Source organism: Podarcis tiliguerta (assembly GCF_965153285.1).
Source record: "Podarcis tiliguerta genome assembly, chromosome: 2".
NCBI classification, from domain to species: domain Eukaryota; kingdom Metazoa; phylum Chordata; class Lepidosauria; order Squamata; family Lacertidae; genus Podarcis; species Podarcis tiliguerta.
Genome location: NC_139535.1, coordinates 73,603,101 through 73,615,566, shown reverse-complemented (window position 1 = coordinate 73,615,566; position 12,466 = coordinate 73,603,101). Strand labels below are relative to the sequence as shown.

Genomic DNA, 12,466 nt, shown 5'->3' with positions numbered 1-12,466 from the left:
TTTTAATACAACTCTAGGCCACTTACTGTACAGTCAAAATAGTATTAGTTTTCAGGTATTAGTTCTAAGTCCTCTTGCTGGAGCAATGGTGGTATGTGGCAGAAGCAGGTTACAAGGGTAGAATTGTGGAGGTGGAAGGGCAGTCTATCTAGTTGTTGTTATCACGATGTTGGGGATCCAGGTATTTTTAACCATTTACTTGAGTTATGTTACTTGAGTTAACAGGGGTAAATATTTAGAAAATTCACTTCCAGTTTATATATATATATAGTTACAAGAACATCTCCAATTGTTTTTTTTTTTTTTTTTTTGGTCATGTGCTTGTTTGGCTTTCCTCTTGGCCTGGGCACTGAAAGCTAGATGATGGTCACTGAAAAGAAACAATTTGATGAAATGCATTGGATGCCTCATTTTATCTGTGGGGGCCCACTAGAATTAATTAGAATGTTTGCTTGCTGAGTGAGGGAAGGATAATGGTGTGATACAATTGTATCATCATATTTTATTGAACAGATAACTTCCTTTGCTTATGTATTTATTTATCCTATTAAAAAAAGCCAAGAAAAATATTTCAAAAAAGGAGAAGACAAGAAATGAATTCTCACACACCATCGTTACTCCAGTGCAAAGGGATTCACTAGACAGAAGGGGAGCTGTTATACAAAAAGTTACAATCCTTTCTTAATCACACAGAGACAATAATGGCAACCAGGCATTTCCTGGAGGCTCCGTACATATCAGCAAAATATTTGAAGGTGCCCTTCAGGGCTTTACAGCCCAATCCCCTCTGGCATGTTTACCCAGAAGGAAGCAACATGAGTTCAGTAGTGGTTACCTCTCCCTGGCAAGTATATTTTTTGGTCAACAATAGCACTCTCTCACATACTTGCACATAGTCCCAGAGACTTCAAAAGGGTACCTGATAAGAAAAACCATTGACAGTTGGCAAGTAAAAAGGGTGCCCTTGGTGGCAGAGACACAAGGCCACCTTGAGAGCCTGCCTAGCTTGAACTTGTGCATACAGTGGTACTTTGGTTCTCAAACGCCTTGGTTCCCAAACACCGAAAACCCAGAAGTATGTGTTCCGGTTTTTGAATGTTTTTCGGAAGCTGAACGTCTGATGCGGCTGTCGGCTATTGTTTCTGAGGCTTCTGCACCAATCAGAAGCTGCGCCTTGGTTTTTGAACATTTCGGAACTTCCAGAACAGATTAAGTTTGGTGCTTTTGTTTTTGCTATTTCTTTTGCGCTTTTGAGGCTTTTTCAGTTAATTTGTTTTTATGACTGTGTGGAACCCAGTTAAGCTATTGATTGATTCATTGATTGATTGACTGCGGAAACGGATAAAAGCCTTCCATCCAAACAATGACTATCATCAGTGCAGGTAAGAAAAAAATTAACTTAAATTTTCATCCTCTGCAATACTGTCTTATTTATTTTATAGTACAGTACATTTGAATTATGGTGCTGGAGGAGACTCTTGAGAGTCCCATGGATTGCAAGAAGATCAAACCTATCCATTCTCAAGGAAATCAGCCCTGAGTGCTCACTGGAAGGACACACAATCTGAAAGAGGATCTGAATTGTCTAACCTAGGGGGTTTACTTGCAAGAAAGTCTCCTTTCCCAGGCTGCTCATTGGCTGAACTGCAGGCAGCACATTCATAATTTTCAGAGGCAACGTGGTGGGTGGGGGGATAGGGAGGAAATGGAAAAATATCTTAATTAAAAGAAAATGGCCCTCCACTCATCTTACTGCCAAGGCTGGAGGCTCATATTTTACGTTAAGCCATCTTTTATTGCTCCCCTGAGCACCAAAATAAAAACACATAGCACTGTCCAGTCTCAACAGGAATGTAGGAGAGATATCATTTCAACATTGTCAATGCTTTACCTCTTCCCAATATAATACACAGGGAGCTGACAAATCCTCCTACTACACACCACCTCTTACTTCATGCATCTCTTAACAATGGTTTGATACAGCAGTTTTGAGAGCATGCTCAGCTCCTTCAGCTTCCCAATCCAGTACATGGAAAGTAGTAGATTTCACTAAAATAGAGGAGAAGGTGAAGATCTGCAACTGGCTTTGGAGCTGGGGTAGCTACTCTGTGACCCTCCAGATGTTGCAGAGCTACAACACCCATCATCACTGGTCATGATGACTGGAGAGAGTTCACAGTCTGATAGCATCCAAAGGTCAAATAGATCTGGAGGCCCTACTTTAGAGAAATACAAGCATTCCTATCTTAAATTTACAGAGCTTTCATTAAAATGTAGTCTGGGATTCTGCCAAATATATCATGATTCTGCAACACAGTAACAAGGCCTTTGCACAACATAGCCTCCAACTCCTCTTGCTTCTTACCTATTCCTCCATCATCTGCAGCATGTGGTAAAAAACTGGTCTATGTTTAGAAATACACTAAATCATGAAATAAAGGGACCTATGAAAGGGTAGACAGCTGTGCAACACATGAATAAACACATCCGGGCCCTACTCTTGTGGCAATATGAAGGTGAATTGAAAGAAACTTTAGACCTTGAGTAAGGCAATGTTCATGATCAATTTTATTCACTCCTGGGCCAAATATTCAAGGCCCCTTTCATCTCTGATGACCTGCTCTGACATATGTAGTCCACATGTATGAGTTCATGAGATGACTGCTGAAAATCAACTATCTGTTCAAAAATATTAAGATGGGATTGGCTCAATACAATCTTGGAAGTGGCGTGTTTTGGCAATGGAAAATACTGTACTCAGAATCACCTGCTTATAAAGCTGCAGAAGAACTAATGGATCCTCGTCAGCGTTAGCAGCACTACACCATACCCCCAACAGTCCCTTCAAGCAGGTGTCACATATTCCGTAGAGAACCCAGTTTGCCAAGAATAAGGGAAAAGCCATTCATTGCCATGAATTTCTGCCACAAACAGCAGTGTCATGAGCCAACTCTGGAACTGGCTGGCTGGCTGACATTTTGAGTAGCTTAGAATGCTTCTCCGCACACCCACAACTGCCAGAAAAACCACCCTATTCTGCCAGGCAAACACAAGGAACTTAAGTGCTATAGGAGAGTTGCCACCATGTGGATTAAAGCCACAAAATCAAAAACATGCAGGTGGATTTCCCCCACTCCAGAGCTGTTGTCTGTGGCCAGCTACCTTATGTGAATGTGCCTTGTGCTTCGCTTTCCCCCTATGCAGCCCCATGTATTGGTTTCTAAGTCAATGTGTCTGTGACTCCCTAGAGAACAGTTGCCAGTTGATAGACACTAATGCAGGCAGTCAAGTACAACTGCATGCATCACTGTCCAGATTTCAAGAAGTTACATACGATGTGCTTCTGGATCTATGAGTCTATGAAACTGTCAGTCACTGTAGTTGCATACTCCAGACTATAAATATGTCATCTGTGTCAATCAGCTCTTAGCCAAAAGCTATCTGGACTCTGTGCCATATTTGGTGCTTTTCTCTCAGCAGAAAGGTCTAGGAGCAAAAACTCCATGAAAACTACCCAGTATTATTCCTCTGGGGAATCATGGTTCAGAAAAGTCTGGAATGGCTGTGTCTATGGTGAAAAACTACTCCTGGCTGCAGCCTACACTGTGAATAAGCCGGGAGTCCAGTCTACACAGCTGTCTGGCACTAAATTCACACCTCTTTGAGTGGGCTCTACACTGGAAAAGCAATTTAGATCAAGTTTCACTTACAATATAATGCCACAAAAAAGACATTATTTCCAGAGCTTATGTATCCTAACCTCTTGCCTTCCCATATCAACATGATTTCTGCCATGCACTCAAAGCCCACACACATACAATTGGAAACAAATCCCTTTGATTGCACAAGAATACACTTCTATGTAAATCTGTGTAGAATTGTTTCCTTAGGCCACTCAAAAGGCTCATGTGGTTCATTATACCATTTCAGAATGCAGGTGAGGATGGAAATTTCCCCACTTTGTCCAAAGTTAGTCAGGGAGAAGGCTATGAGAAAACATTGACATGCCAGCTATTTTTTATTTTTTTTTTTTGCAGGCAGAACATTTTTGGAATGAGGGATATTCAAATATGCGATCCACTGCCTGCAATCTAAAGTGGTACAGTCTAGAAAGGACTCTAAATGCACAATTCTTCTGACTATATAATTCATCTTTCTGTTTCAATCCATTGCTGACACTTGCCAAAGCAAATAAAGCAGTGTTAATAAAAAAGAAGCTTATCATTTCCATGTGAAATAAACATGCAAACAACAAAAACAAACAAGGCTGCCACCATCACCCACAAATGACCAGGGTCATGTATGTTAGTCACAAATGTTGGTGTGAACAAGTCTGTGCAGCATTTGCGCACCCCTGAGGAGGTGGTATGATGGCTTCACCAAATGCTCATTCAAGACTGTAAAACCTGAATCAGGTAAGTGAGAACTATCCTACCACTCCTCTTCTCTCCATTACGCCACTGAGGTTCACAAGACAGTGGAAGCACAGCAGGGCAAAATATAGAGTTCACCTCTTCAAACAGAGTGTGCTGGCCAGGTACTCAAAGGACACTTGCATGTTGTTCCACCAAGAAACATCTCCCTTGTACTGTCAAGGAAAACAATACCCATGCTTTTGCCCTATTTAACGGGTAGAGAAACGGGCATTCAAAGCAATAGCTCTTGTCAGCCAAAAGGATCATTATGCAGATCTATTAAATAGATGGAAGTATGCATGTGTCTGAAAGAAGACAAACCATTTTGTTTTGGTCAATAACTGTTTGCATCTCCAACCATTAATTAATTGAGCTGTTAACAAGATGCTGAGAAAATCAAGAGGAAATATTGCCCCGGGAAGCTTGAAGCCAGCGGCCTGTGTTATCATGATGGTTATTTTTCCTTCAACAAATGAAAAACAGAAAAGTCGAACTGCTTTCTTGCTCTTCTACAGAGGCAGAAAAGTATATGCTAGTAATTCCTGATACCTTCCAATGCCTGGTGAATTAACAACAATGGCCACAAACTTGAAATGAGTAGCTCAGAATGCATCATGCTGCCTTGCACATAAATCATACATTTCATACTGCTGCACAATAACTCCATTTTGATGAAAAATCAGACTGCAGAAGAAAAGGCCTTTAATCTTTATCTGTTGCAATGCAGTCATTTTGTGGAACATCCTTTCCCTCAATACATAACAGCTATCAATGTGAATATAAAACCAAGGCAAATCAGGTTAACATTTCATTGCACCTTTTTCTCAAGATGCCTTTAGTTGTGCTTGGACCGGGCTCTGGTTCACCTGTACTATGAAATTCATAGCATCATGACACGAATTTCTGCAATGCTGCTGCAAACAGAGGAAGGGGGAAGGGGGTTCTCCATAATATATGATGACAAAAGCTGAAATCCTTCAGGGTCTCTGAAAGAAATGGATAATATTCATTATCCCATAGCCTCCTGACATTTTAGCCTCTTAAGAATAATCTGATCCTGTGCTGGAACATAGGGGGCTTTGCAGAATCAGCTTTCAGATTTCATTGAGAACTCAGCAGCCCAGCTGTAAGAAGAGGCTAGTACTGTAGAGTAGTAATGGGGAGAGACGTCAGAGGCAAGCCTAGGAACCACCTCCCGCTTATAGTTACAAAAGAAGCATGTGACAGAAGCCAAGGCTGGAGCCTTCACTGCTGTTTCATCAGAGGTTAAGGTGGAAGTACAAAGCACACTTACAAGTTTTTCCTTTTCAGGGCAATCACATGCCACTCTGATTTACTCCAGACTTTAACCCTCACACACATGCAGAGGAGAAAGTGTAATCCAAAGATTAATGCACTTCCAACCAATACAGTGGGACTAACAGCAGCAAGCAAAATCAGCCCACCACAAGTATTATGAATGTAATCAGTTTCTATATCATATATTAGCAACAATGCTGCCTATGTATGGATAGCTGCTCACATAACAGAGTTGGTGAAGATATTTCTGGACATTTTCACTCGCATGTCTATTCATGCCCAATACACAAGGGCATGCCTCCCTCCAATTACATTTGCAAATATTTTTTATGAGGCAAGATGTCTCGCTTCTCCTGACCCCCACAAAGCAGGCAATACTTTAGGTTCTGCTTTTTCAGTATGGAGAAATATATAGAAAGGCAACCAGAGTATTTGATACACTCCCCATAATACTTTTATCCCAAAGGTTTCTTCCCCACTCCTCTCAAAAGCAAACAAGTGTTTTATTGATCCAGCAGAGTTTCCTAATCCGCCCCCCCCCAACATCCCATAATTTTTTGCACGGTTGTGGTGGAGCAGACAGACCCTGCTTACAAAATATTCTGCCCTCAGTTCTTTAAACAAGCTGCCAGCATCTCCTACTTGATTCTCTGAAAAATTCCCCTTGCCAACATGTCCCATGACAAACCGGTAAGCTCTAGCACTGGCTCTGGAACGGAGGTGCTCAGACTACACGAGTCTGGGCTGGAGCAGGTCCAGCCTAGTTCTGTCTGGCACATAAACACACAAGACGCTAGGGACAAATCAGGATGATCGAGAGCAGGGCACCGCTGCTTGCTTGGAGCCCAAACACAGCAGACCTCGCTCTGTTCTCCTGTAAGTAAGTAAATGAATAAACTCAAGGAAGCGAAGGGAGTGGGGGAGGAATGTCCCAAATCAAAGCAGTTTAGTAATCTCTGTTTATGAGGAGAGAGCAAAACGAAAAACGGGAGGGCAACGGGAGGTACTGGAATCGTAACCATGGAAAACTCTTTGCGATTGCAACAGGCTCCTGGCTTGAGAGATGCATGATGGTCTCGCAGCATATCGGCTCCACAGTCCCCCACTCACTCCTCCCCATGGAAAAGAATGCAGCCGGCTGCCTTTCCAGCAGGCACCCGCTCGTGATCAGCCGACGGCTGCCAAGAAACCCTTAATCTGATTTTAACATGTAGCCCAGTCCAAAGAGAGAGAGATCTGCAAAGTTGCTTATTTGTAGCAACTCAGACCCCCCCCCCCTCCACTCCAGCGCGCGCGCTTGCTTCTTCTCTCGCTCCCTCTCCAAAGCTGCAGGTATATAGCGAGCAGCCCGCATGACTCACGCGCACAACCAAGAAATTAGAGCTCCCACCAGCAAATCTCTAGGACAGCGCGACGAGGGGGGGGGGGGAATCCAGCACCCATTTATTCCAGCTGCCCCACAGTCAAGCTGAACTGCTGCCAGTCCTGCCTTCATACATTGTAGAAAGGGGAGGAAAGCAACAGCCGCGCTTCCAGAGAGAACATGCCCGGAGGAAGAGGGGTGTGTGAATTAAATACACACTGGAAAGAATAACGGCTCTATTTACTGTCCCGTCCATTGCACCCCAACCTCTCTCATCCTAACAACATCCAGGAGAAAAAGATAACCCCGAAGAGAGAATTGTAGGCAAATTCTTTATTTTTATTTTGCGGAGAGGGGAGGGAGGCTCTGCAGCTCCAAACGGGAGACGCTGCAAAAGCAAGGCAGCTCGCTTGTTATCTGGGGCAGCGGCAGAGCAGCGTGACCCACTAGTCCACGTGCGAGTGGTGCTGAAAAGTGTTCGGGCTACTCGAGTTTCTTCTGTTCATTCCCCAGCAATAAGCGGGGGTTGGGGGTGGGCTACCCGCAACTGAAGCTTCGCCGTAGGAACACACTACGTCTTCCTTCCGCCGGATCCTCTGTAAGTGCTGCATGGAGAGGAGCAGCACACGCCGGCCTCCAGGGCAGTCGGCTGCTTTTGCTACTCAGCCGGGGCTGTGCTCCGTCTGCACAAGCATGCAAGCTCCCTCCCCACGCTCCTCCATTCTGTCTGGTGTCTGGAGGAATCCCGGCTCATAGAGCCGCACAGATCCAGGCTCCGCGCCCTGGAATCTGTCAGAACAGCCGTACATCTAGCTCTCTTTCATTTTCCGCTGTCGGGGCATGAAGAGGAACAAGAGAGGGATCCGCTACAGAGAAATCAAAAGTCCTTACACACACGCACTTCCCGCTCTCTGAAATATGCAAGGTGCCTCGTAGATCTAAGTAGACTATCATAATGCTTCTCCCGCCCGCCTCCCCACTCCTGTGCACGGCTGTTCTGTGGGGGTCTTATGCCCCAGGCTTCCAAGTTGGGTCTGAGCGCGCGCACACACACACCAACCGGTTCCTTCCCGGAGCCCTAAATTCTATGCAGAGCGGATGCGGCGTCCTTGTGAGCCCCAAACCCAAGTGCATGTCAGAACGGAAATCCTTGCGTTCCGAGCTCCCCGGTACATGACAGGTCTGGGTCCCGCGCCCCCCATATTTCGTGGTGCATGACAGATCCGGGATCCATACCCCGGGATCCATACCCCACCACCCCCGCGATTCCTCGACATGTAACAGATCTGAGTCCCATTTACACGGCATTCCCGGGGGGGGGGGGGGAGATGCCGGTGCACGGTGGCTCTGGGGTCCCTGCACGCCGAGACCCCAGTCTCCCTCCGCTCCAGACTCAGTTGTCCCCCGTCCCCGTCGTGCACAAGAGCCCCCGCGGCCCCTGTTCGGAGATTGCGAGAACCAGACGTGCCGGCCGGCCGGGAGTGCGCCTGGAGGAGGCTGGGCTGCAGCGCCCGGAGCCCGTACCTGGCTGTCGGTGAGATAGTTGAAGACGAAGGAGGAGAGCTCTTCGTCCAGAAGCGCGCTGCAGTCCGGCCCCGGCTCCGCCATCTTCCAGCTCCTCCGGCAACGGCACGAAACAGCATGCGGCAACAGCCACCACGAGCAGCAGTCAGGAGCCAGCCGAGCCGGGCGGCGGGGCGGGGCCTGGAGCCCGCCGGTTGGGACTGGGAGGAGCCCCGGCAGCGGGAGGCTCGGCTGGGTTGGGCTTCGGCGGAGGCGCGGCGCAGGAAGAGGAGGGGAGCGGCCGCCGCCGCCGCCGCTTTGGCGGGCTTCGTTCTGGGAGAGACGCCGGGGGGGAGGAAGGGTTCGCGCGGCCCGCGCTTTCCGGGCCCAGAGACGCGCGCGCAAGTGAGGCGGTGCGCTGAGCTCGCTTAAAAGGCTCGCCGCCCGCCGTGACCTGTATTAAGCAGCGAAGGCCTTTCCTTTTACATTTTTTTTGGTGGCGGGGGGCGGACTTCCATTTCTATATCCTTCTTCCCTCAACCCTCACTTCTAAAAGAAGACGTGGCGGGGCTTAAACCACGAATCATGCTACCTGATCCGGAGCTTGTGGTGGTTACCTGTTGCTGGGGGGGGGGGGAATTCTGCGCATGCTCCCCACCACCAAAGAAAACTCGCTCCCGCTTCTTAATGCTTCGTGTATTCCAGAGTACAGCTGTAATTGGCGCGGAGAGAAACTCGAGGAGGAGAACACCCCCCCCCCCCTTTTACCTCAGTTTCCCCTTCAGGCTCATTCAGTGTGCGGCCTTTAAAGTCCGGCCTTTAAAGGGCTTTAAAGTGCTTGCAAAGGACTTCCTTTGGCATCCCCCCCCCCCTTTTGACTTGACAGAAATAAGGGGGCAGAAATAATGCTATGCTGTATAACCACGTTAATGGCGTTTTGGCAGTTTGAGGTTCTTTTTCGTCAACATTTCACTTTGGCTGAACAGGTTGGCTCAGCATGCACATTCAAATATTAAAGCCTTTGCTTGGTTCTTGCAACCCCTTGACAACCCCCCCCCCCTCCAGATGAGGTAGTAATCCCCACCTACGCACCAGAGATGTGGGAGCTAAACCAGCCAATCTACTCTTCCAAGTGGGGGTTCGCGTCCCGCCGGCTCACTTGGCCAGGAACAAGCATCTGTTACTCAGGGTAAGTCAAAAGCAATCAGGTGTGATATTAGCCGGCTTGCTGTGCGGTATGAACAGAAGAGCTCCATGTTCATGGGGAAATGGAACATTTGGGTAGACCTGCTGGGCACATTGTTCTCGAAGTTGATGTGAAAGCTAAATCTGCAGGTAATGCTGCTCTACAGACTCTCCCATTACCTCAGCACAATGCCTTCTGCCCACCCACCCCACTTCCCGGCCCGCTAACTCCTTTTGAAAGGCTTGCCGAGCTGACACATTGTGGTTCTTAGGTGTGGAATTTGCACAGCAGCTGTCATTCGCTCCTCTCAATCAATATGTTAGACAAGAACATGAAAAGAGAACACAATGGTCAAAGAGAGAGAGAAATCATACGTGCAGCTTTGAGCCAGCCAGCAGCCACTCCACTGAACGGTGCAAAACATGTAATTTGAATGTCCTGGACCAGGGATAGACAGGTTTCAAGCTTGTCTGATAAGTTTTGTTTTGTTCTAGAACTCCAGGATCTATCAGCCAGAACCAGGTGCAAAAGACATAGATTTAGAATTAAAAACAAACAACTGAGTGCCTCTAAACCTTACAGATTTGTTTACAGAACCAAAATTGAACCAAGGCAACATGATAGACGTGGCGTGGAGAAAGTTGATAAATAAAAGAAATCTGTCTCATAACATTAGAACTCATGGGCATCCAATGAAATTGAAAGTTGGGAGATTCAGGACAAAAGCACATACAGGCAACAACCATTTTACACTTGTTCAGCAGGCATGCATCGCTGCAACCCAGAAGTGGCCAGGAAAGCGGGCAGGACGAGGTGGGCTTCCACCCTCTCCACCAATATGCGGGGGTTGCCTGTAGTTGAACTTTAGAATTCACTCTGACTAAAGGCAGTGGTGGGTGGCCACCAAGTTGGGCGATTTTAAAAGAGGATTAAACTTCATGGAGGTTAGCAGTGGCTCCCAACCCTAAAGGCTGTGTTCCATCTCTGCTTTTGGAAGCAGTATGCTTCTGAATACAGCTGCTGGAAACTGCAGGAGGCAAGAGTGCTCTTTCGCTTGGTGCTGCTTATGGGTTTTCCATAGGTGTCTGGTTGGCCACTGTGAGAACAGGATGCTGGACTAGGTGGGCCACTTGCCTGATGCACCTGACTCTTTTGCGCTCACAGTCCTTTCATCCAAGTCCATTCATATTTGTAGCCTAATTTAGGAGGAAAGGATTTTTCCTTGCTCTTGGACAACTAAGAGTTAGAAATGCTTACTGATGTACAGCAAATCACTCAGAGATCTAACAGGAGACCTGCATCTACCTTCTCCCTGGCCTTGTCCTATATGGCATTTCAGTAGCCTCAGAACTGAGCTATACTACTCAATGCTATATCATTATTTATTTCTTATATTTTTCCCTTCCCTTCTCCCCATAGGAGCTAAGGGCAGCAAACAACAAAGTAGTAAACAACACCATTAAAAACAAAATAATAACCTGGTTTTTTAAAAAAATAATACTAAAAACAATTTAAAATATTTTTAAAATAGTTGCATACCCTCTGAGCTAATACTTTTAAGGTTACTAGGAACAGTATTAGCAACAAAATGCTTTTGTGAAAAGGAATGTTTTAAAATTCTGCAGTAATGCTAACCATGAGGGAGGCAGATGCATCTGACCAGGGAAGGCATTCCACAAACAGGAAACCACCACTGAGAAGGCTCTGTCATGGGTCCTCATCACCGTCCGGGCAGCTATGTGAACTAGCATAGGATAGCAGCTGAGAGACTTCAGCCGATTCAGATCTCTCTTTGACCAAGACCTCTCTAGGACTGCAATGCTACACTCACTTAATCTGGAGATAGTCACATTTAAATTCTTGGGACTTCTTCCTGTTCTCACTCCCAGGTGCACTCAGCTTTATTCACTCTTTATTCCAGTGACCCATAGGTCTTGTTTCCAGGCCAACCTACTAAGTATAGCAGCCAAGGAAGGGAAAGAATGCTGGCTCATATTTACTCCTTTCACGAAAAAGTGGTGGTGGTGAAGGAGAATCCACCACAGGTACAGGAAAACATAATTAATTGAGCAGGTGTTTGTTTTTATTCCTGCTGCTATAAAATTACAAAGAGGAATTCAGAAGAACTTGGTTGAATGCTTGGTAAGGATATGTGCATATATATTCTTCCTGCTTTTACTAATGAAAAGGCTATTAAGTTAAATATACAGTCTTAAGGTCATTCTCCAAAAGAAGTCAAGTTTAGAAAATGTATTTTACTGGTTTAAAGTTTCTTGAAGAGCATATCTAGAAATATGTGCATACTGAATTTATTTTCTTCTTTTAAATAATGATTAACACATTTTTCTTTTCTTTCTTTCTGCACCCATGGACATTCTTTCCCCCTTTTTGTGCTTTTCTGTTTTTTCTTTTTGCATATACAGTGGTACCTCAGGTTAAGTACTTAATTCGTTCCGGAGGCCCGTTCTTAACCTGAAACTGTTCTTAACCTGAAGCACCACTTTAGCTAATGGGGCCTCCGTGCCACCGGAGCACAATTTCTGTTCTCATCCTGAAGCAAAGTTCTTAACCCAAGGTAATATTTCTGGGTTACTGGAGACTGTAACCTGAAGCGTATGTAACCTGAGGAGTATGTAGCCCGAGGTACCACTAGCACCAAATAGTAACATATCCAACCTTGTCAGGGAACAGCCACAATTT

The 12,466-nt window shown here is 45.8% G+C and overlaps 1 protein-coding gene and 1 long non-coding RNA gene across 2 annotated transcripts in view; one reads left to right on the top strand and one right to left on the bottom strand.

Moving 5' to 3' along the window:
- Window positions 1-8,734, bottom strand: part of PPARGC1B (PPARG coactivator 1 beta) — a 104,376-nt gene extending 95,642 nt beyond the window's left edge. The window contains exon 1 of the mRNA XM_083430730.1: window positions 8,602-8,734. Within this exon, the coding sequence (XP_083286856.1) occupies window positions 8,602-8,685 (84 nt within the window). The 5' untranslated portion in view covers window positions 8,686-8,734. The remainder of the gene's footprint in view (window positions 1-8,601) is intronic.
- A 649-nt stretch (window positions 8,735-9,383) lies between these two features.
- Window positions 9,384-12,466, top strand: part of LOC310673087 — a 37,779-nt gene continuing 34,696 nt past the window's right edge. Inside the window, exon 1 of the long non-coding RNA XR_014508829.1 lies at window positions 9,384-9,769. This is a non-coding gene — a long non-coding RNA (uncharacterized lncRNA). The remainder of the gene's footprint in view (window positions 9,770-12,466) is intronic.